The sequence below is a fragment of the Astatotilapia calliptera genome, chromosome 17 (genome assembly GCF_900246225.1).
Source record: "Astatotilapia calliptera chromosome 17, fAstCal1.2, whole genome shotgun sequence".
NCBI classification, from domain to species: domain Eukaryota; kingdom Metazoa; phylum Chordata; class Actinopteri; order Cichliformes; family Cichlidae; genus Astatotilapia; species Astatotilapia calliptera.
Genome location: NC_039318.1, coordinates 39119086 through 39139610, shown reverse-complemented (window position 1 = coordinate 39139610; position 20525 = coordinate 39119086). Strand labels below are relative to the sequence as shown.

The window sequence follows — 20525 nt, the reverse complement described above, 5'->3', positions numbered from 1 at the left end:
CACACACACGAACGCGCGCGCGCACAGACAAACACACACACACGCACACACACACACACACACGAACGCGCGCGCGCACAGACAAACACACTCACACGCACACACACTCACACGCACACACACTCACACGCACACACACTCACACGCACACACGCGCTCACTCACACACGTTCTGCTGGACATTAAAAAATGAAGTTCCTGGAATTGTGGCTGTCGTTGACCTAATGACTTTACCGGAGGCTTACTCGCCAGTGAGCTCTTCATTTGGTTGCTATTTATGGTGTGATGTACAAAGACTCGATGTGACTGGCACCGATTAAAATAAAACAACACACCACTGTGTAGAAACCAGTGCAAAATGTTTAACCATCAACATTTTATAGTTGATCAAACCAAAACACAGATGTCACTCTTCTTTAACAGTGGAGGCGGAGCACACGGTGAATGTCATGGTGCTGCTTACCGTCTTGCCCTGCAGAGACTGTGGAGTGATAGTCTGAGATGCGATGCCAACTGCAATGGATCGTCGATCAGCTGTGTATCCGTACTAGAAGAGGACAGAGTTCATCACATTCACTTAAGGCAGTGTTCCTACTCTCTGTCACATATAGCTATGAGATATTTGCTCAGCTGTATGAAACCCCTGTAAACTGTAGATGTTGACAAACGTCAGACGTGAGCTTTTCAGTTTTTCCAAAGGTTTTGGTCGCTCCTCTTTTCTCTTGTATATTTCTGAAATCAAAACATCTTTATATTCCTCCATATCAGAAGAAGCCAGCTGAAGTGGTTCAGGCATCTGACAAGGATGACTCCTGAGGGGCTCCTACGTGAGGTTTTCCAGGCATATCCCACTGGGAGGAAGCTCTGGGACACACCCATGACATGCTACAAAAATTACATCTCTTGGCTGGCTTGGGAATGTCTTGTTATTTCCCCAGAAGAGCTGGAGCTTCTCACCCTCTCTATCAAGCACATTTCATGACAAACACACATGCATTTTCTCCCGCTTTCCTTTTTCTTTCTGATTTTTTCCTCCTGCCTTTTAGCTTTCACAGCCCTGTTTATGTATCTCTCTGTCCGAGTCATACCGGTCATATGGTTTGTTAATGCTCCTGTAGTGCTGCTTATACCTACCATCTCTTCAGGAACACCCTAAAGCCAGTCCACGTTAATGCCAAGAATGGACCGAGCAAAACAGCTTCACTCTTCATGTACTTATTACTGTTTAAACCAAGTAGCCTCTGCTACAGTTTAGCAGCCACACCCCAGAGCATTGGATTTTGGTATACCTTTGTTTTGTATTGAACGTCCTGCATGATGAAAGCTTAATATTTAAATGGAATTCCTGTGCCATGACCGTTACCTTCGCAAGGTGTGTCCTGTGCCGGCGATCAAGAGTCACGTCCCCCCTCAATATGGGCGAAGAAACCTCAGAGTGGGAGCTACTATGATTTTGAGCAACCTGCTGACGAGAAGGGGAGAATGTGCTGTACAGAGCCAGAGAGCCATGAGATGGGGAAGTGGGAATGGAGTGCGCCACGGCATGTTGGGAGATGTTGCCCATGGTCTTAATGCTGGGCAGCGTGCCGTAATGACCCACACCTGGAAGCACAAACAACAACACAGGAGAACGTGTCACTGTTGGCTTACCAGAACATTTAACGCTTATACAACTGGAGCAGCTTATCCAGGGCAGACAGGATGCAGGGAGTCTACAGAGCTGCTCTTGGAAAAGCAAACGTGTTTGGCACAACCAATCATTCAGGCCATGATTGAAACTGCCCGACAGGACGTAAGGCATCACATCATCCAAGAGGTTCCTCTTTAAAGTTTTTTATGGCCACTCATGTTTCTTAGCTAAAAAAATGCTCATCTGATTAAATGACATACATTTTGTTAAAAAAAAAGAAATACTGTTTTAGACAACATGGACTTGTCAATAAGGCATCTCACAACCTCACAGCCACATCCTCTCTGACAGATGGTTACTGTCTGTCATGGTCTGCTGCAGCCCATCTGTGTCATGTGTTCTTTCTAACAAGTCTTATGGGAACAACAAGAAAAAGAAACATAGGGTACTAATATAGAAAAGGCATAGGTACCATTTATACAACTTCAGAAAAGAAATCGATGTTATTTGTAAAAGTGTACCTGCTGGCTGAGCCAGACTTTGCCTGGAGAAGGCCTGCCTCTGCTGCCACTCATAGAGCTGCCACATTGTGTCATCCCTCATTGATTTTCTCTTCTCTGTTGTGCTAACAGCAGACGTGCAGGCTGGATGGAGGGCCCGGTCATATACCGAGCCTGCCACACTGCAAATGCTTTCGGGCCTCATCATGCTGTTGCGGGGCAGCGTGCGGTACCCCTGAGGGTAGCGGGGTACAATCTGGGTACGGTGGCTGGGCATGTTTCTCGGTAAAGTCTGGTACGATGTAACACTGGAAAATAAGAAAAAAATGCATATAGCTCTTTTAGTTTGTCCCTACTGCAGGGAAGGCTGGAGTGCTGGCCTTCACTCGGTATCTGGATTCAGTGTTTGGAGAGACGGCAAAAAAAGTCAGAGCTTCTGACATGTCTGAAATGTCAACTTCGTGACACCTGTTACTAAAGTGCTGGATGTACAGTAACATCTGTTCATCTGGACGTTTTCAGTGGGAGAAACATCAGGGCTGGACTGGGACAAAAAAAAAATCAGCATTTTGACTAGTGACCGGCCCACCATGGTATTATAGGAAAAGCCATAAAGCCTTTATAATAAACTTAAACCTACACCATCCTCCCTATTCTGCTATTCTAAACAGTACTTAGAAAAAATATAAAACAACCTAATTTATAATTACATATACCTCACTAATAGGGTTGCCAACTCCCAGCAAAAAAAAGAAAAGAAAAAAGTAGGGAACCACTCCCCCACCCTCGGCCTCAAGATGCTTAATTGACAAAACGTTTTTAATTTAATGCACTTATAAAGCAAATGCACAGAAATCTATTATTTTTCTCCAGTAATTAAATAGATTCAACATCTTTCTTCAGCAGAATTACAGACTGCACAGATGGTACCTTCCCAAAGGAAAGGATACTATAACTTACTAGGATATATACTAGGCTTAATATTTACTGAATACAATAATGGATTTCTACACATTTTAATCAGATTAAAACTTTGGTTGTAAGATTCAGATAATTATTTGTTAAAAGCGAGACATTTTAAATGAGAATAAGAAAGAAAAGTATTTCTTTGTGCCCCCCTCTCCCTGTTAATGCCCTACCTGCCCCCCTGGCAACACTTTGCTAGATCCGCCCCTGCACAGTTACCAGATGTCAGCTGCTTAAAAAAGGATCCTGGTGTTATTTGTCTCTCAGAAACTGTTCATAACTTCAACTCATCCATGTCACCTAAAAGGTAAACCTGTTTCTCCATCACCTGTTCAGCTCCGATGATTCAGTAAGGACATCTCCTGGTTTCATCTTCATGTTTCCCTCTCACCACATATCCAAACCAACATCATGACCAGCAGCTTTACAGCTGTGGCTCCAGCAAACATCAGCTGATACTAGAAATTAATATTAAATAAATTCTAACAACAGCTGATCAAGCCTAAACGTGCTTCTGTTGTTTAGCCCGACCTCCGCTGGTTTCCTCTTTCTGGCGCAGAGAAAAGCCGATCAGCTGATCATTGATCAGTTTCATGATTGAATTAGCAACTTTCTAGCTGAAGTAGTACGGCACAAATCGCGTTCCTTTTCACCTCAACTTTAAAGTTCGACCTCCTCGGCTGTAATTGGTCCAGCCCAGAGTCGATCATGACCAACTGGCCAATCCACCACCTTTCATTTATACCGTTAAAAAGAAAAGAAATAAAACCCCATCGGCCCATAAAAACGAAAAATGACGAGCAGCCCACCGGGCAAATGCCCGGCATGCCCGTAGGCCAGTCCAGCCCTGAGAAACGTTTCTTCATCATCAGGTGACGTCTTCAGTCCAGCTGACGGCAGGTTTCCAACCTTATAACCAGGACGACGATTCAAACCAGCAGCACTGATGAACAATGGGCTGGGAGGTCAGTTTATGATCATTAATATGCATGACCATTGATCAGCAACCACTGATCAATAACCATGAGTCCCATTCACAGAGAGTTGGGGAATGGCTGCAATCACAGCATTGTAAGGTGGTGACAGATGGACCCTTAGGCCCCTCCTCCATTCAGAGATGGTCTTTCCCTTTCCAGGTAAATGGCCTCCTCCTAATTCGAATTTACAAACAACTGTATGGTCCTTAAAAACAACTAAGGGAAACGCTGAAGAAGGTCAGGATGGAAGAATATGTCAGCACAATATGTGAGCGCACAGAAGGTTATCTAAACATTACTGTTCAGTCCTTAACTCGATAAATCCATTTAGGAAAACCTCCAAACTGAACACATGCACAACAGATCAATTTGATCCTGAATCCATCCCAGCACTATGACATGGTAGAAAGGAAGAAAGCTCTTCTGTACAACAAAACATTAAACAGTTAAACTAAACATAATGTCACCATTACAAGTCCAGCAGTTGGCGATCAACTGCTTTTGTATTCATGCTCTATCCTGTTATTGTATTTTCTCCTTTTTTACCTCCCGCCTGTCAGCTTAGACATAACTGTAATAATATAAATAAGACTGATAGAAATGAATACATAAACAGATAAAAATAACACGTGAACAACAGGAGCCTGTAGTGAATTTGTAGAGCTCATCTTGGAAAATTACTGATTACAATTCTGATTGCAAAAGCTGCCAGAAAAGACAGACTAAACAAAAAAAAAAAAGCAAGAAAAAACTTACAATCAGGGAACCATCTCTATATCTGCGTCTCTCTCCATCACCTAGCTTGGGAGTCATTGAGTGCTCCGATTACCACGGGGACCACCGTTACCTTCACCCTCCACATCCTCTCGAGCTCTTCTCTGAGCCCTTGGTATTTCTCCAGCTTCTCGTGTTCCTTCTTCCTGATGTTGCTGTCATTCGGAACCGCTACATCGATCACTACGGCCATCTTCTTCTGTTTGTCTACCACCACTATGTCCGGTTGGTTAGCCACCACCATTTTGTCCGTCTGTATCTGGAAGTCCCACAGGATCTTAGCTCGGTCATTCTCCACCACCCTTGGGGGCATCTCCCATTGTGACCTCGGGACTTCCAGGTTATACTCGGCACAGATGTTCCTGTACACTATGCCGGCCACTTGGTTATGGCGTTCCATGTATGCCTTGCCTGCTAGCATCTTGCACCCTGCTGTTATGTGCTGGATTGTCTCTGGGGCATCTTTACACAGCCTGGGGTCTTGCCTGCTGTGATGGACCCCTGAAACCCTCCATGCATCGTCAGGAGCTTTCTTGTCTTCATGTCAGTGGCTTCTATCTCCTCCTTTGGCCAACTTACTATCCCAGCAGGGTACCTGATCACAGGCAGGGTGTAGGTGTTGATAGATGGTTGCAGCTTTCCTAGTGGCCTCTTCATGGTTCCCATTTGTCTGTGGGATCCCCAAGTACTCTATGTCTGCAATGTTGCCTTCTGGTAGTTCAGAATCAGAAAGGGTTTTATTGCCAAATGTTGAGCAGGTTTACAACATTAGGAAATTGCTGCGGTGCTTAGTGCAAACATGCTGTCATAAACGCTTAAATAGATATAAAAATAAAAATAAGAATAAGAATTAAAAGTGCTAAGTAGATTCAATCCCCTCAGTTCGGACTACCTTCCCTCTCTTTGATACCATCCGACTACATTCTCCAGTCCGAACGACATCCCGATGTCATTGCTGTAGATCCTGGTGGTGTGGATCGGTGAATCGATGTCTCGTTCACTCTTGGCATACAGCTCGATGTCATCCATGTACAGGAGGTGGCTCAAGATTGCTGCTTTCCGTAGACGGTATCCGTAGCCAGTCTTGTTAATGATCTCACTGAGGGGGTTCAGGCCTATGCAGAACAGCAGTGGGGACAGAGCATCTTGGTAGATCCCGCACTTGATGGTGGGAAAAAGTCACTGGCCATTCACCGCATGACAAACACTAAGAGCTTTGATCTTTACGATCTAGAAATAACACTCCCAGTTCGACACAATCATTTAGTCCTTTGGAGCCCACAAAATGGAAAAATAGAAAAGTATATTCAGCAGTGAAGTGTGTTACACCTGGAATGTACAAAGATTAGCTTCTAAAATAAGTAGCTAGAAAGTGAGCTGCATCCACATCCCGTGTGAAGCTAATCTCTATGTTGAGGTTTGGTTCAATGCCTATACTTATGTTACTTATGCAACGGTGTATTTTGAATGTTTTCCTCCCTCTTTGTTAAAGTTTTAAATGTACTGAATGAAAAGTTGCTTTGCTCACCTCTTTGGGTTATCGTCCATTCCTCTCCTTTGCGGATGGACCCAGTGCTCCAGCTGCTGAATGGAGTTGGTCCTGGACAAACCCTTTTCTGGCTCCTGGACTGGAGCTGGAGACTTTACGGGAACCCTGGCCAGGTTGCCATCCACCTCTGTGGGGCTGCAGTCCCTTTGCTGCTCGCCTGTCCCACACCCTGAGCCACTGACCTGTGCAGGTTTCTGGGCGCTGATGTTGGCCTGGTTCTGGCGAGACGCAGACACCGCAGCTGCGATGGCGGCAGCCTGGGCTGGTTGTAGCTTGATGCTGTTGATTTTAGTCAGAGCCCTGTCGGTGCTCGGATCTCTCTGAAAGCCGTATTTATCACAAACCGTAGCACATTTCTCTGCGTCCCTCAGAGTCGCGTATTTATCCCCCTCTCGAAACGAGCTGTATCTCTTAATTTCTTTCATAGTGTTGTATTTGTCCATAACTTGTATAGTGCCATATTTATTATCCTTCTCCCTCATAGTGCTGAACCTTTCAGTTTCCTTTAATGACAGCTGTCTCTTGACCTCCTTTTGAGAGAGGCACTTTTTTCCATCTTTCTGGAGCGTGTGTCGGTCGCCTACTTTCTGCAGCGCGTACTTTTCTCCGTCTTTTGCGAGCAGATACTTCTCCCCATCTTTGGAGGGTGCGTACTTTTCCTCAGCCGGCGTCACCGCGTGTTTATCATCCGTTTTACGGACGCCGCACTTCTCCAGATCTCTGTGAATGGTGTACACTTTTTCATCTTTCTGCAGCGAGTATTTCTCCCCATCCTTTCTCAGGAGGTACTTTTCTCCATCCTTGTGCAGGAGATACCTATCTCCATCCTTCTGCAGCATGTAGCTCACGCCCTCTTTCTTCAGAGAGTACCTTTCTCCCTCCCGCTGTAAGGTGTAGTACTCTTGCTCCCTCTGGTCATTGTGTTTCACAACATCTTTTTGCCATTTGTCGTCGACCTGCGACAGGGAATGTTGACACGCAGGTTCTCGATTGCGTTCGTTGTTCTGGATCTCGGGCCGTGTGAGGACTCTGTGGTTCAGCAGGTTGTTCAGCTCTTGAGGTCTCCGCTGGTCCCCTTTCAACTTGTCCGTTCTGTGACAGAAAAAACAGGAAGTGGAATTCAGCAAAATAAGGAAAGACATTTATTGTAACAATCCCTGTGTGAGTGAGACAGCTCCTCTCGCCTTCTGTCAACCTTTTCGAGTCCACGATTTCTCAGAAGTTTCATATTTTTGTCAAAAAAACCCTCTAATGATGCAAAACTGCAGGGAGTATGTGCTCAGTGGAGTTTCTTTAATTACTTAAAAGTATCCTTTATTTAGAGCAGAGCCTTAATGAAGCATCGCAATGAACAAATACAGAATAATACAGATTCGAGCATTGATGTGTGGTTTTTTTAAGGAGGTGGCACTACACAATGTTTTTTCTTTCATGATCACACAGAACATTTGAGCACTCAGATCAGAGATGAGACAGAGATGAGCCCCCACCCACTAATCTGGAAGATCTCTAAAGGCGAGCTGTGTTATTTGGCACCAAGACACTGGCAGAAGCTTAAGTCCAGAAGTCCTGAAGACTTGGAACTGCTGCAGATCACATCCTGTCATCAGTTTGTCATTTGTACCTCCTCAGACCACCATCAGCAGCTACCCATCACTTCAACTTGGGAGAACCCCACAAGCCTGCTGCTTAGATCTTCAGGTCCAGCATATTTATAGATGCTCATTTCTTCAACATCTAAAACTGTGACTGGAAAACCTGATCCTTCAATTACAAACAAATACTGCATGTACATGTAATACTGTTGATCCACAGAATCTGTGAGGGTCTCATTCGCCGAGCACTCACGAATAGTGAAAAAACACAAATTTTGCATGTGGTCAAAAAATGTCTATAAATGCCAGTTTTTATCGTTTAAACCCTGAATATGCATTTGGGTGCCATCAAAACACAAGAACACGCAACAAAATACTCAAGATAAACTTTTCCAATGTGGGAATGCTGGACTCCACCTGCCAAAGATGCAATAAGGAGAGATGAATGAAACAAGCCGCCTCAGACTACAGGAGCGTTTCCTCATTTTCCTCTACGGTTCCTTTGTGATCGCTCTACAGTCCTAAAAATGTGTATAGTTCTAATTTTAATATGTAAATTTTGCTGAATTTACAGGAGAGGCCCCGGGGCAGACCCAGGACACGCTGGAGAGATTATATCTCTCGGCTGGCCTGGGAACGCAACTGTCTGCCATCTATAATCCAGTTTTGAGATCCCTTCTCAGACGCCCACTCACATCCTGGACCATCTGACCTCAGGAAATCACATGATAGGGTGGGGCCAGGTTTCACACCTTGGCTCATGTGATTAGGTAGAGGATCATCAGGGGTCCTTCGTCCCTCTGTGGGGGGAAACTCCCACTGGGTTTAAATCTGGGACTCTCCACCATTTGACCTTAGAACTGAAGAAGCTTCTTGGATGAGAGGTGAAATGTCTTCAAGTAACTCAAAGAAGTCCAGATGCTTTTCTTTCCAAGCTCCTCAGACTACGATGAGCTGGATGACTGAGAACCTTCACAGACACGTATTGGGTAGTTTACCTAATCAGTAAGTACTTGAGGAAAATTACCCAAGTGTGATGGTTCCCAGCTATAACACACAGTCCCGAGTGTCACACCTGAGCAGCATACAGCATTACTCTAAGACACTGAAGCTCAGTCAGAGCTTAGACTGATTACTGCATCTTTGCTGCCATGTCAGTTGTTATCTAATGGATCTTCTACTATTGTTTTGAACAGGAAAAACATCTCAAAGTCAATATGTGACGCTGAGTACCCAGCCACACGGGGTCACAGGCCAGTGCATTCTTAGTGCCGGTCCAGGTAAATGAGGAGGGTTTTATTAGGAAGGGGATCCGATGGAAATTTTGGCCAAATCAAACATGCGGATCACAAAGAATGAGCTTTCCATACCGGATCGTTCGGGGCCTGGGTTAACAACGACCACCTCCAGTGTTGTTGGCTAACAGGATGCTGGTGGAAACTGTGCTACTGTTGGCCGAAGACAAAGGAAGAGGAAAGGAGGAAGGTGTGTTCGGTGGCAACAAGACAGAAGGAGAGGCAGGAGTGAGGAGGTGAGATTAGGGACCATAGGGACTATGACTGGCTGATTAGAAGGAAAGAAGGAAGGTAGATATATGTGTCTACAGGAGAACATGGGCATTGGAGGTGGGTTCAGGTTTTTCTACCATGGCGTAGACAAAGAAATAGTGTACGGCTGATCTTGACTAATGTAATGGTAAAGAGAGTGTCGGACAACATCATGAGTTGTGTTTGAAGCTGGAAATTGGATGATTTATACCCCACAGCTGTCGGCTGGCAGAGATAAAGGGGTAGAGTGTGTCCCCCGAGGAAGAGGGAAACGTAATTTGAGCAGATTTCAGTGGACATGTAGCTGAAGGGAACAGGTGATGTTAGGCAAGTATGCTGCTAAAGACAGAAATACAGAAGGGCACATAATAGTAGATTTTAGCATGGAAAGAAGAGGAAGAGAGGAAGGTGCACAGATGGACTACATCATATACACGAGGTGCAATTTGAAAGAGAGAGGAGACTGCAAGCTAGCAGCAGGGGAGAACGTAGCCAGCCAGCTTCGGGTGAAAGCAGTGGTGGAAGTAGACTGTTGGACAGAGTTCAGGAAGACGTTGAGACAGGCACTGGGGGGTAAGGAAAAGTTACCAGATGACTGGCAACATTGTAGTGCTAAGGGAAACTAGCAAGAAGTTGTTCAGTGTATCCTCTGGACCGAGGACAGAAGAAAAGTGTCACGATCCTGGGTCTTCTGACCCAGCGTTTTGAGTTTTAGTTTGTGTTTAAGCCCTTCAGGTTTTCTAACTTCATTTTTTTATCATGCCTAGGTTGTTATAGTGCTTTGTTATTAGATTCCCCTTGTGTCTTCCACCCATGTTAAGTCTCCTTTGCCCTTCATGTGCTTCATGTCTGTGTCTTACGTTGTCTAGTTCAGTTTGTCATGTCTGCGTCTTATGTTTCCTGTTTTATTTTGAAGAGGTCTGGTGTTCCTGTGTTCATCGTGTTTAGTTTTACTCTTCCACTGTGTTCCCACTTCTCTCATTAGCCTCCTGTGTGTATTTAGTCTGTGCCTTCTCATTCAGTCCTGCGTTCAGGTTTTCATATATATATATATATATATATATATATATATATATATTCATATATACATATATATATATATATTCAGAAGTTTGCAGATGACACGGCCATCATGGGGTGTATCTGGGATGATCAGGAAGAGGAGTACAGAAGTCTGGTGAGGAACTTTGTCGCATGGAGTCACACAAACCACCTGCAACTCAACACCTCAAAGACTAAGGAACTGGTTGTGGACTTCGGGAGGTCCAGAGAAGGTCCACTGCCGGTTCAGATAGAGGGGGAGGAGGTGGAGGTGGTCAACAAGTACAAGTACCTCGGGCTGTGGGTGGACAATAAACTGGACTGGTCATGCAACACAGAGCACCTGTATAAAAAAGCCCAAAGCCGACTGTACTTCCTCAGGAGGCTGAGGTCTTTTAACATCTGCAGGAAGCTCCTGAGGATGTTTTACCAGTCGGTGGTTGCTGGAGTACTTTTCTATGCTGTGGTGTGCTGGGGGAGCAGCACAGCAAAGAAGGACTCATCCAGGCTGGAGAAACTGATCAGGAGGGCTAGCTCTGTGGTCGGCATGAAGCTGGACACTCTGGTGACAGTGGCAGAGAAAAGGACATTAAAGAAACTGATGGACATTATGGACAATGCTGGGCATCCTCTGCACACGGCCATTAACAACCAGAAGAGTCTGTTCAGTGACAGGTTGCTTCTCCCAAAGACAAGAACTAACAGACTTAAAAACTCCTTTGTCCCACACGCCATCAGACTGTTTAACTCCTCTCTGGAGGGGAGAGGGAGGGGAAACAGGAGGACAAAGGAGGGGGGAACAACTAAGCTGTAGTGCCTCTTCACCTCACTGTACAATACCTTGTGCAATACTTTTGTAAATAGTCAACAGTGCAATAGACTCAATACTTGAAATGTGCAATTCACTTGTATTTTTATTTTTATTCCTATTTATTCTATTTATCCCCTTCGTATATTTTATTTATATTGTCTCTGTATTTATATATGTGTGTGTGTGTGTGTGTGTGTGTATATATATATATATATATATAACAGTTCTGTAACTGTAACTTCGGTCGTTGCTGTGCTTTTTGGAAGTCGAATTTCCCAGAGGAACCCACCCGAGGGATTAATAAAGTTCTATCTTATCTTATCTTATCTTATATATATATATATATATATATATATATATATATATATATATATATATATATATATATATATATATGCTCATCATCATTGCCATGTTTAGAGTTTTGTTTGTTTTTCTGTTTACCAGGATTTTTCATAGTTCGTGCTTCCTTTCTAGTTTACCCAGTTTAGGTTATTGCTTAGTTTGCTTTGTTTTTGCTCTTTTATTTTGTACTGTTCTGTCTGCCTTAATAAACAGCTCATCATCAGTTAAGTTTGAGTTTTAGAGTGTCTGCACCCGGGTCCACTCTTCACAAACTGCGTGGAGTGTGAAGATGAACACGATGAACACAGGAACACCAGACCTCTTCAAAATAAAACAGGAAATGTAAGACACAGACATGAAACACATGAAGGGCAAAGGAGACTTAACATGGGTGGAAGACACAAGGGGAATCTAATAACAAAGCACTATAACAACCTAGGCATGATAAAAAAATGAAGTTAGAAGGGCTTAAACATAAACTAAAACTCAAAACGCTGGGTCAAAAGACCCAGGATTGTGACAAAAAGGAGACTTGATGATTAATTCAATTCAATTTTATTTATACAGCGCCAAATCACAACAACAGTCACCACAAGGCGCTTTGTATTGTAAGGTAGACGAGTAAGTACAACAAGGCACTCAAAAGAAGACTTTAGCAAAGAAAAGCTAGAACAGTCGGGAAGAAGTAGTACTGGGAGTCTCGGCATACAGCACAGAGAGAGCGGCAAAGGAAAAAGCTTATACTGAGTTGTATGTGAGGCTGGGCGCTAAGTAAAGGGAAAAGGACTCATACTGACTGGACAGGGAAGAGTGCGAGCTAGAAAGGATGTGCAGCACCTTCGGTTGATTAAGTCCAGAAATGTGCTAACACGTAAAGACAGTGTGAGGATGTAGAGTGGAAAGGTGGTTGATCCAGATGACATACCCCAGGGCAGAGAAAAAGAGGGCAGTGGACTTTTTCACCAGACTACTTAACACAATTTTGGAAAGTAAGTGGGTGATGAAGAAATGGAGAAGTGTGCTGGTACGGTTCAAGGACTGGGTCTATTTTGCAAAAACTACAGAGGGATAAAGCCAATGGACCAAACTATGAAACTATGAGAAAGAGCTGCTGAAGCTCGGTGACGAAGATTAGCAAGCATCAGTACGGCTTCACTGCAGAAAGATGTTCACTTAAAGAGAAAAAGTAGGGAAGGTCAACAGTCTTTCTGGATCTAAAGAAAGCCTTTGATAAGGTGCCAAGAGAGCCCAGTGGGACAGCAGTGCGGTGGTAGGAGTGACAGGTTCACAGTACAGGTGGGATTACATCAGGCGTCTGCTCCTATGTTTGAAGACTACATTCTGATCTGTGGTGAGAGTAGAAGCAGGTGGAAGTAGGTGGAGGTGGAGCCCAGAGAGGTGGAGGTATGCACTGGAGAGAAGAGGAACGAATGACAGTAAAACCAAGACAAATACACGCGGGTAGAAGGCGTAGAGATAGTACAGATAGAAGAGCCATCCACAGCAACAGACCGCACAAGAGAGGTGAAGCAGGGAGTGGATGCAGGTGGAGTCAGCAGAGGCAAAGTTCAAGGATGATCTGTGATGGTAGTGAGGCCTGCAATGATATGTGGTTTGGAGAGGCTGAGTTAAAGTTGTTTTCATTGGAAGTGACCAGGATGAAGAGCATAAGCTCAGTTTGAGCGGTTTGGAGATTAAGTTAGCGAGGCAAGGCTGAGATGGTTTGTGCAGAGGAGGGGAGTGGACGAAGGATGTTGAACATGGAGCTGACAGGCAGGAAGAAAAAAGGAGCCCAGAGAAAACAATCCTGGACCTAGTGGAGGAGGACAAGCACAGGGTGGGTATGGTGGTGAGCCGTAAAGGGAGCAGCCGAACGAAGACGACTGTGACGTCGTACGGATATACCAGTGACTAAAGATGTGCAGAGGCTTCTGTGTGCTCTGGAGTTTTCATGATGTGCAACAATGTCTGAAAACACAAAGACCAACTCTGCTGGCTCTAACACGTTTGTGGGACGTGTGCCCTGTTTCTCCCCTTTCCTGTGCTACTCCATGTTCTGCTCTGCAGCATCAAAATACCAGTCATTTGTAGTAATTCGATGTAAAAGTTAAATCGGGGAAGAACTACAGGACAGAACAACGTTTCGGCATGTATACATGGTCAAGCAAACCACCTGCACCAACTGCATACTTATTCTGATGAGTCCTGGTATTCCTAATGCTTTCCTGTTCTTAGAGGGACTATCACAGCCACATTACCAAAATGATGCTTTTTTCAGCACAAATAGCTTTGAATTGCCTGTTGCAAATCATGCCTGCATGACTCATTTAAATACTCCTTTTCTTCTAACTTCATGCTCTGAAAAGAACAGCACGTGTCTCTGACTTCCTGGAGCTGAATCTGGACAGTCGCGTTTAAATGCTAAAAGGACGTTTAGTGGTGTCAGAAACAATAAATTGGGCTCAAATGTTGTTGCTTCATGCTAGTTAAGGATAAAAGTCTTGATTCAATCCTTTCAGAGGCTGTGATGTCTGTGAAGGTTCATCCAGGTCATCCAAGCTCCTTAGACTTTGAGGCCATAAAACACACCATAAATGAGGCCCCTGTGATGCGTGGGATATAAAACAACACTCCACATTGTAGAACTGTGTCCCTGCACAGTAGGTGTGTACCTCACATCTGCACACATCTTATCTGTCAGACATATCCCTGTGGTTAGCACCAACCTTCTGACTGGTTCAGTGTGGACGAGAGCAGCGTCTGTCATGACTTTCATCCAGGACTCCATCTCTTTGGCTGTGTCAGTGCAGAAGTAATATGTCCGCATGTTGGGGTGCGTGGCCTGAGTGAAGACAGAGGGAGAGCGGTAATAAGATAAAACAGAAGTGCGAGAACCAAATCTGGATCATGACTTCATCACAAGTATCACACTGAACTGCCCAACACACAACTTTCTATGTGTATGTACAAGTATACACACATCTATGTGAGAAAAACCTATTTTTTTATGTATTAGCATTTTGAACCATGAAATTCAGACACAGCCGCTCAACTAAAACTGACAGTAAAATGTTTGATATCAGTCTGGTGTGGTCAAGTGTGTGCACGAGGCAGGACACGGGATCTGTTGGGGTATTTCTACAAATGGACGCCTCTTTCAGTCTCAAACCTCTGATCAAACCTTTGGGGTCAGTACATTAACCTCATCAAGGTGAAACTTTGAGACTTTCTACCTTTTTTACATCTATAACTTGCACACTGTGAACCCTGTGAATACCCTAACCCTACCCCACCCCATCCAATCACAGCAGATGGCCCCGCCCCTCCCTGAGCCTGGTTCTGCTGGAGGTTTCTTCCTGTTAAAAGGGAGTTTTTCCTCCCCACTGTTGCCAAAGTGCTTGCTCATAGGGGATCATATGATTGTTGGGTTTTCTCTCTATGTATTATTGCAGGGTCTACCTTACAATATAAAGCGCCTTGAGGCGACTGTTGTTGTGATTTGGTGCTATATAAATAAAACTGGATTGAATTGCTGTCACATGAAAATAAAAATCAATAAAAATGAAAAGTTAGTTACAAAGTAGCATGGATTGTTGCCATCAATAATAATAACAACATGACAAACCTTTAAAAAAATGTAACTAGTGTTTACCTTAAAGGCATATTTCCTGCTGATGTGGTCATCCACCGACAACATAGATATGTGAAAACTGGGCAACAGGATGCTTCCTAGGATGCTATCCTCTTTTTCATCTGCAGCAACGAAAGAGAAAAGTCTGCAGGTTGAAACATATTTATGGCAGCAATCTGATTCAATAAGGTTTCAGACTGGGAGATTTGTGGGTCAGACTGGTACAAAATATTCTTCTTCTGTTTGTGTTATGTTTGCTCTTATTAGTACGTGTCAATCAAACGCATGGCCCAGAATGATAGGAGATAGTGTTGATATTTAAATATTCGTTTATCAAGCTGTAAAGATTCCCAGGAAGAACGAGGAGGGAGAAATAGCCTTTGGAAGAAGGAACATCGTTGGATAGATGTCAACATAGTACAAGTACATAAACTTCCCTGCAGCATGGCTTCCTTAACTGCAGCTTGAAGTTGTGTTGGGATTAGTGGAAACCAGTGATATTTGTGAATCAGCGAAGTAATAACCAGTGCTTTCAGTTTTTTGAATTATATTTATCTATATTATATATAGAAGGCATAGTGAGAGCTGCAGAGAGGATCATTGGTGTCTCTCTCCCCTCCCTCCAGGACATTTACAGCACCCGTCTCACTAAAAAAGCCCTTTGCATAGCGGCTGATCCCACGCACCCAATGCAAAGCTTCTTCAAGCTGCTGCCGTCAGGGAGGAGACTGCGGAGTCTCCAGGCCAGGACCAGCAGACTGAAGGACAGCTTCATCCATCAGGCTGTCAGGAAGCTAAACTCCCTCCCGATTCTGCCCCCCTCTCCCCTCTTCTCCACCACGGTCTCACTGAACTCTGTCACACACACACACACACACACACACACACTCACTCTCTGACTCACTCACTGGCCTGCTCCAGTCACTTTGTGGAGCATTGGACTGCCATTACCTCATAAGACTTTGCTGTTACACTATCTCTTACCGTACACTACTAAATCTCCATTGCACTATTTGCCTATTTTGCACCACTATGCCTTCTTACTTGAATATTGTATATTGTATATTGCATAGCTTTTTTTTGTTATACGTAAAATTGTATTGTATTTATTTAAATTTTTACTTTTTAATTATTTTATTTGCATTTTTCTAATCACTAGGGTTTGAGAGTAACGCAATTTCTATTCTGTGTATGTCCTGTACATGTGGCAGAATTGACAAATAAAGGTGACTTGACTTGACTTGACTTGACTTGATATTTCCCGAGGCTTAAAACCTGGAGTCACTGTTAGAGATATTTAGTAGATGTTTTCATAGTGAATCTGTGCCCTGCTGTAAAGAGCTGAAGTAAGAGAAACAAGTGAGGCAAATGAAGAAGAATGCAATACCAGTATATTTAATCATTATATACTGATGTCTGATTTTGCCATATATATTACAAAATTCTCCAAATGAAATTGAATGACGCCTCATGAACAATAACAGCTGTGATGGTTGCAGCTGTGATTCTGTCACCTCTGTGCAGTATCATGTTTCATGCGATCTAAAGGCAGCACAGTACATGCACTGCGGCACAAAACCACAGAGCCTCCAACGCGCATTACTGTTTGCTTTAGCCGAGGCGCTGCGGCTGCTCTGGCTCGTCCCTGATGTTGAATGGCTCCAGCTGGCTTACAGAGCCGACATCTCAACGTTATCAGGTAAGAAAGCAGTGAGGAGGCGATATGTGACCTCTGTAAACACTTTGCTGTTGAGTTTATGATCTCAGTCAATCGTCATATTTAATAAAAATTTAATCTTGTTCATATTATGTTTCAGACGATTATGGGCTATGATTGGCTAATGACTGATGAATAAAACTTGTTCTCGATGTTTCAAAATGGGACTTAAAACCTCTTTATGTTAAATATGTTACAAGTAACAGTTATTTCTAAATAGTAACTTTTAATTCATTCTGTGGTTTGTGGGACACAAACAACTGAAGAAAGTTTAGTATAAAAAAAAGAAATGGGTTGTAGTAGTTATAACAACAACAACGATGCTTTGGATGTGTCAATTTTTGGTTGGATCTATTAAATCTGGCAGATTTACTAAATTTGGACTCCAAGTTAATTAAAGCTGAATGAAATTTAATTCACGGATCCATGTCATGTTCATCTTAATCAAGATAAAGTATACTTGTGTTTTTAAATGGAAATTTGGTGGCATGATAAAATGATGTTCATTCGACAGATGACTTTAATAATAATAATAATAATACATTTTATTTAAAAATGCCTTTCAAGACAACCAATGACACTTAATAATAGAATAAAACATGTAATAGAACGAAGACAAAATGAAGAACAATAGAAACAAAAGCACAAGATTAACAAACAGTGGGTAATGCAGGCAGCTGAGTTTTGAACCAGTTGAAGCTTATGGAGGTATTCTGGGGGGAGACCATGAAAGAGAGAATTACAATAGTCAAGGCGGGAGATAACGAGACTGTGGACAAGGATGGACCCTACGTCCATCCTTGTCCACAGTCTCGCTGGGTGGAAAGAGAAGGATGTAATCTGTTAATGTTGCGTAGATGGAAGTAGGCAGAGCAGGTGAGATTATTGACGTGAGATTTAAAGGATAGTGAACTGTCTAGGATGACCAAGGCTCTTAACCTGAGGAGAAGGGAAAACTGTGCAGTTATCGATAGAGAGAGAGAAATGGTTCGCCTTCAAAAGGTTGGATTTGGTGCCAATAGGGAGGATTTCAGTTTTATCCTCATTAAGCTTGAGAAAATTAGAGCTGAACCAGGATTTTAGTTCAGATAGACATTCTGTAAGGGAAGAAGGTGGGAGGAATCAAATGTGTGGAGAATGGTACCAAGAGGATGTATATTATGAAGAGAAGAAGGCCTAAGACTGAGCCTTGGGGTACACCAGAGGTGACCGGGAAAAGACGAGAGCGGGATGATTTCAGTTGAATAAACTGGGAGCGGTCAAGGAGACATAACTGGAACCAGGCTAGGGTGTGAGAGATGGTGTCGAAGACCGAGCTCAGATCCAAAAGGACGACTTTGTAAGATCACCTGCTCAGTGATTTCATTATGTTTCTAAAGAAATTAAAGAAAACTTCATTGTTGGATTATATTAGTGCTTTTTTGTGGTGATGGATTTGCAGACTGACAGAGAATAACTGACGTGGTATAACTGACATGACAGGCAACTTACTGTTACCTTAAAACATGAGCTTTATAAATAGTTAATGTCTAATCACTGGGAATAAACAGAGATCTGCTTATCAAATTGCACCTCTGAAAACTATGATTTAAGTCTTTAAATGACGTCTCTGCCTCGCTCTGATAATACCAAAATTGGCAGTGTAAATGTAAATACACTAATTTATTTTATCTCGATGAGCTCTGCAGTCGGAGGGATGATTAACATCTTTGCCCTTACAGAAAGAATATAATTTACCACATTTCCAAGATCTCAACCTGAAGCAGCTCCTTAGAATAAAGCGACAGAGCCAGAAGGAGGCAAACGGAAAAAGAAAACGTTATTATCCGAAAGCTGTGCATGTCTCTTCTCTGGCTAGCAAAGCCAATCAACATGCAGCTCTCCCCTCGGGTTGTCGTGTAAGCTGCCGATCGCACCCTGGAAGAAGCTGATTCATCAGTTTATGGAGATGGAAAAATCCCTCTGAAGGTGCAGAAAGCATTAAGGAGGAAAGAGGAGCTTTTATGAACGCAGTTCTAAATTTGTGATGTTGCACCACATGTGACCTCTAAGTAATAAAAACAGTACAACAAAACTGTTGATGTATTTCGTTATAACCATGTAAAGCACTTTGTGCTACATTTTTGTATGAAAAGTGCTTTATAAATAAAGATTGATTGATTGAGAAGTTCGGCCATCCGGGAGGGGCTCAGAGTAGAGCTGCTGCTGCTCCACATCGAAAGGAGCCAGCTGAGGTGGTTCGGGTATCTGACAAGGATGCCTCCTGAGCCCCTCCTGGGTGAGGTGTTCCAGGCATGTCCCACCGGGAGGAGGCCCCGGGGCAGACCCAGGACACGCTGGAGAGATTAAATCTCTCGGCTGGCCTGGGAACGCCTTGGTATTCCCCCGGATAAGCTGGAGGAGGTGGCTGGGGAGAGGGAGGTCTGGGCCTCTTTGCTTAGGCTGCTGCTACCGCGACCTGGCCTCGGATAAAGCGGATGAAGATGGATGGATGGATGGATGGATGGATGATTGATTGATTGATTATGTCAGCGTGTTGAAGTTGCTGGCCATGACAACGTTTTTACCACCACAGACTGATTCTTTGAAATGAAAGTAGAGCTAAAGAAAGGTGTACTCACGCTTGTAATCAATATTGAGAGGACAGTATTCCATCACAGAGACTGAATGAAAACCATTATGATGCCGTGTGACGGATAACAATCAAGTGTGCAAAACCTTTGCTGTATATTTATTACGACATTAGGCAGCTATACTACTCAGAAATAAAGGCCTCGTATGTAAACAGTGCATATCTTCCACATCTTGATATTTGCAAACAGGTGTGAAGGTACACATGGTTGACAAGCCTCGAACTTTTCTTAAAGTGCCAACATGAAGAGATGCATGTGTGTTTGTGTGTCCTCACCACGGTAGTAGAAGAGGCACATGTCAGACAGGACGAACCACCTCTTCTTCCACAGCTTCATGCCTGTACTGTCCTGAATGAGTCAAAGGTCATCAGTGAGACAAAATATAACAATTATAGAGAACGTTATTATTTTCAAACACACGTTCTCATCTCTTGCTTCCTCTTCAAGTCTGAACTGGCTCTTCTCCAGCCTTTCCTGTTAAACAGCCTCCATCACCTCCTCTTTGTTATCTCTTCATAAAGCAGTGACAGATTTGCCTCAGTGGGTGCCTGAAGCAAAGACCTGTGCTCTGTTCGTGATGCCGACGCTGGCACCTAATTACTGCATCAATGACAAGTTTTAAGTCTTTGGTACTTTCAGCAATATAATGCGTTGGCCACACTGATATCAGCTCTGCAGTGAAAGGGTTTGCTGGGTGGAGTTGACTAAAACTTGACGAGGGTCATCAAGCTTTATTCAGTCTTCACTGCTATGGTGAGAGGTCCCCTAACCAGGCAAACACTGACCCACTACAGAGCTCCGTGGGGCAC

At 43.6% G+C, this 20525-nt stretch overlaps 1 protein-coding gene across 4 annotated transcripts in view; it reads right to left on the bottom strand.

Annotated features, from left to right (window-relative positions):
• LOC113009022 (pleckstrin homology domain-containing family A member 5-like) overlaps positions 1-20525 on the bottom strand; it is a 164239-nt gene that overhangs the window by 50653 nt on the left and 93061 nt on the right. For 3 of the 4 annotated variants that reach the window (XM_026147049.1, XM_026147050.1, XM_026147051.1), the window contains 7 exons: positions 19992-20064; positions 15388-15488; positions 14462-14577; positions 6376-7488; positions 2152-2438; positions 1364-1602; positions 464-547 (listed from right to left, as the gene is read on the bottom strand). In XM_026147049.1, coding sequence (XP_026002834.1) covers positions 464-547; positions 1364-1602; positions 2152-2438; positions 6376-7488; positions 14462-14577; positions 15388-15488; positions 19992-20064 — 2013 coding nt within the window. Of the gene's footprint in view, positions 1-463; positions 548-1363; positions 1603-2151; positions 2439-6375; positions 7489-14461; positions 14578-15387; positions 15489-17387; positions 17797-19991; positions 20065-20525 lie in introns of those variants that run through there. The other variant, XM_026147052.1, reaches the window with a different exon arrangement.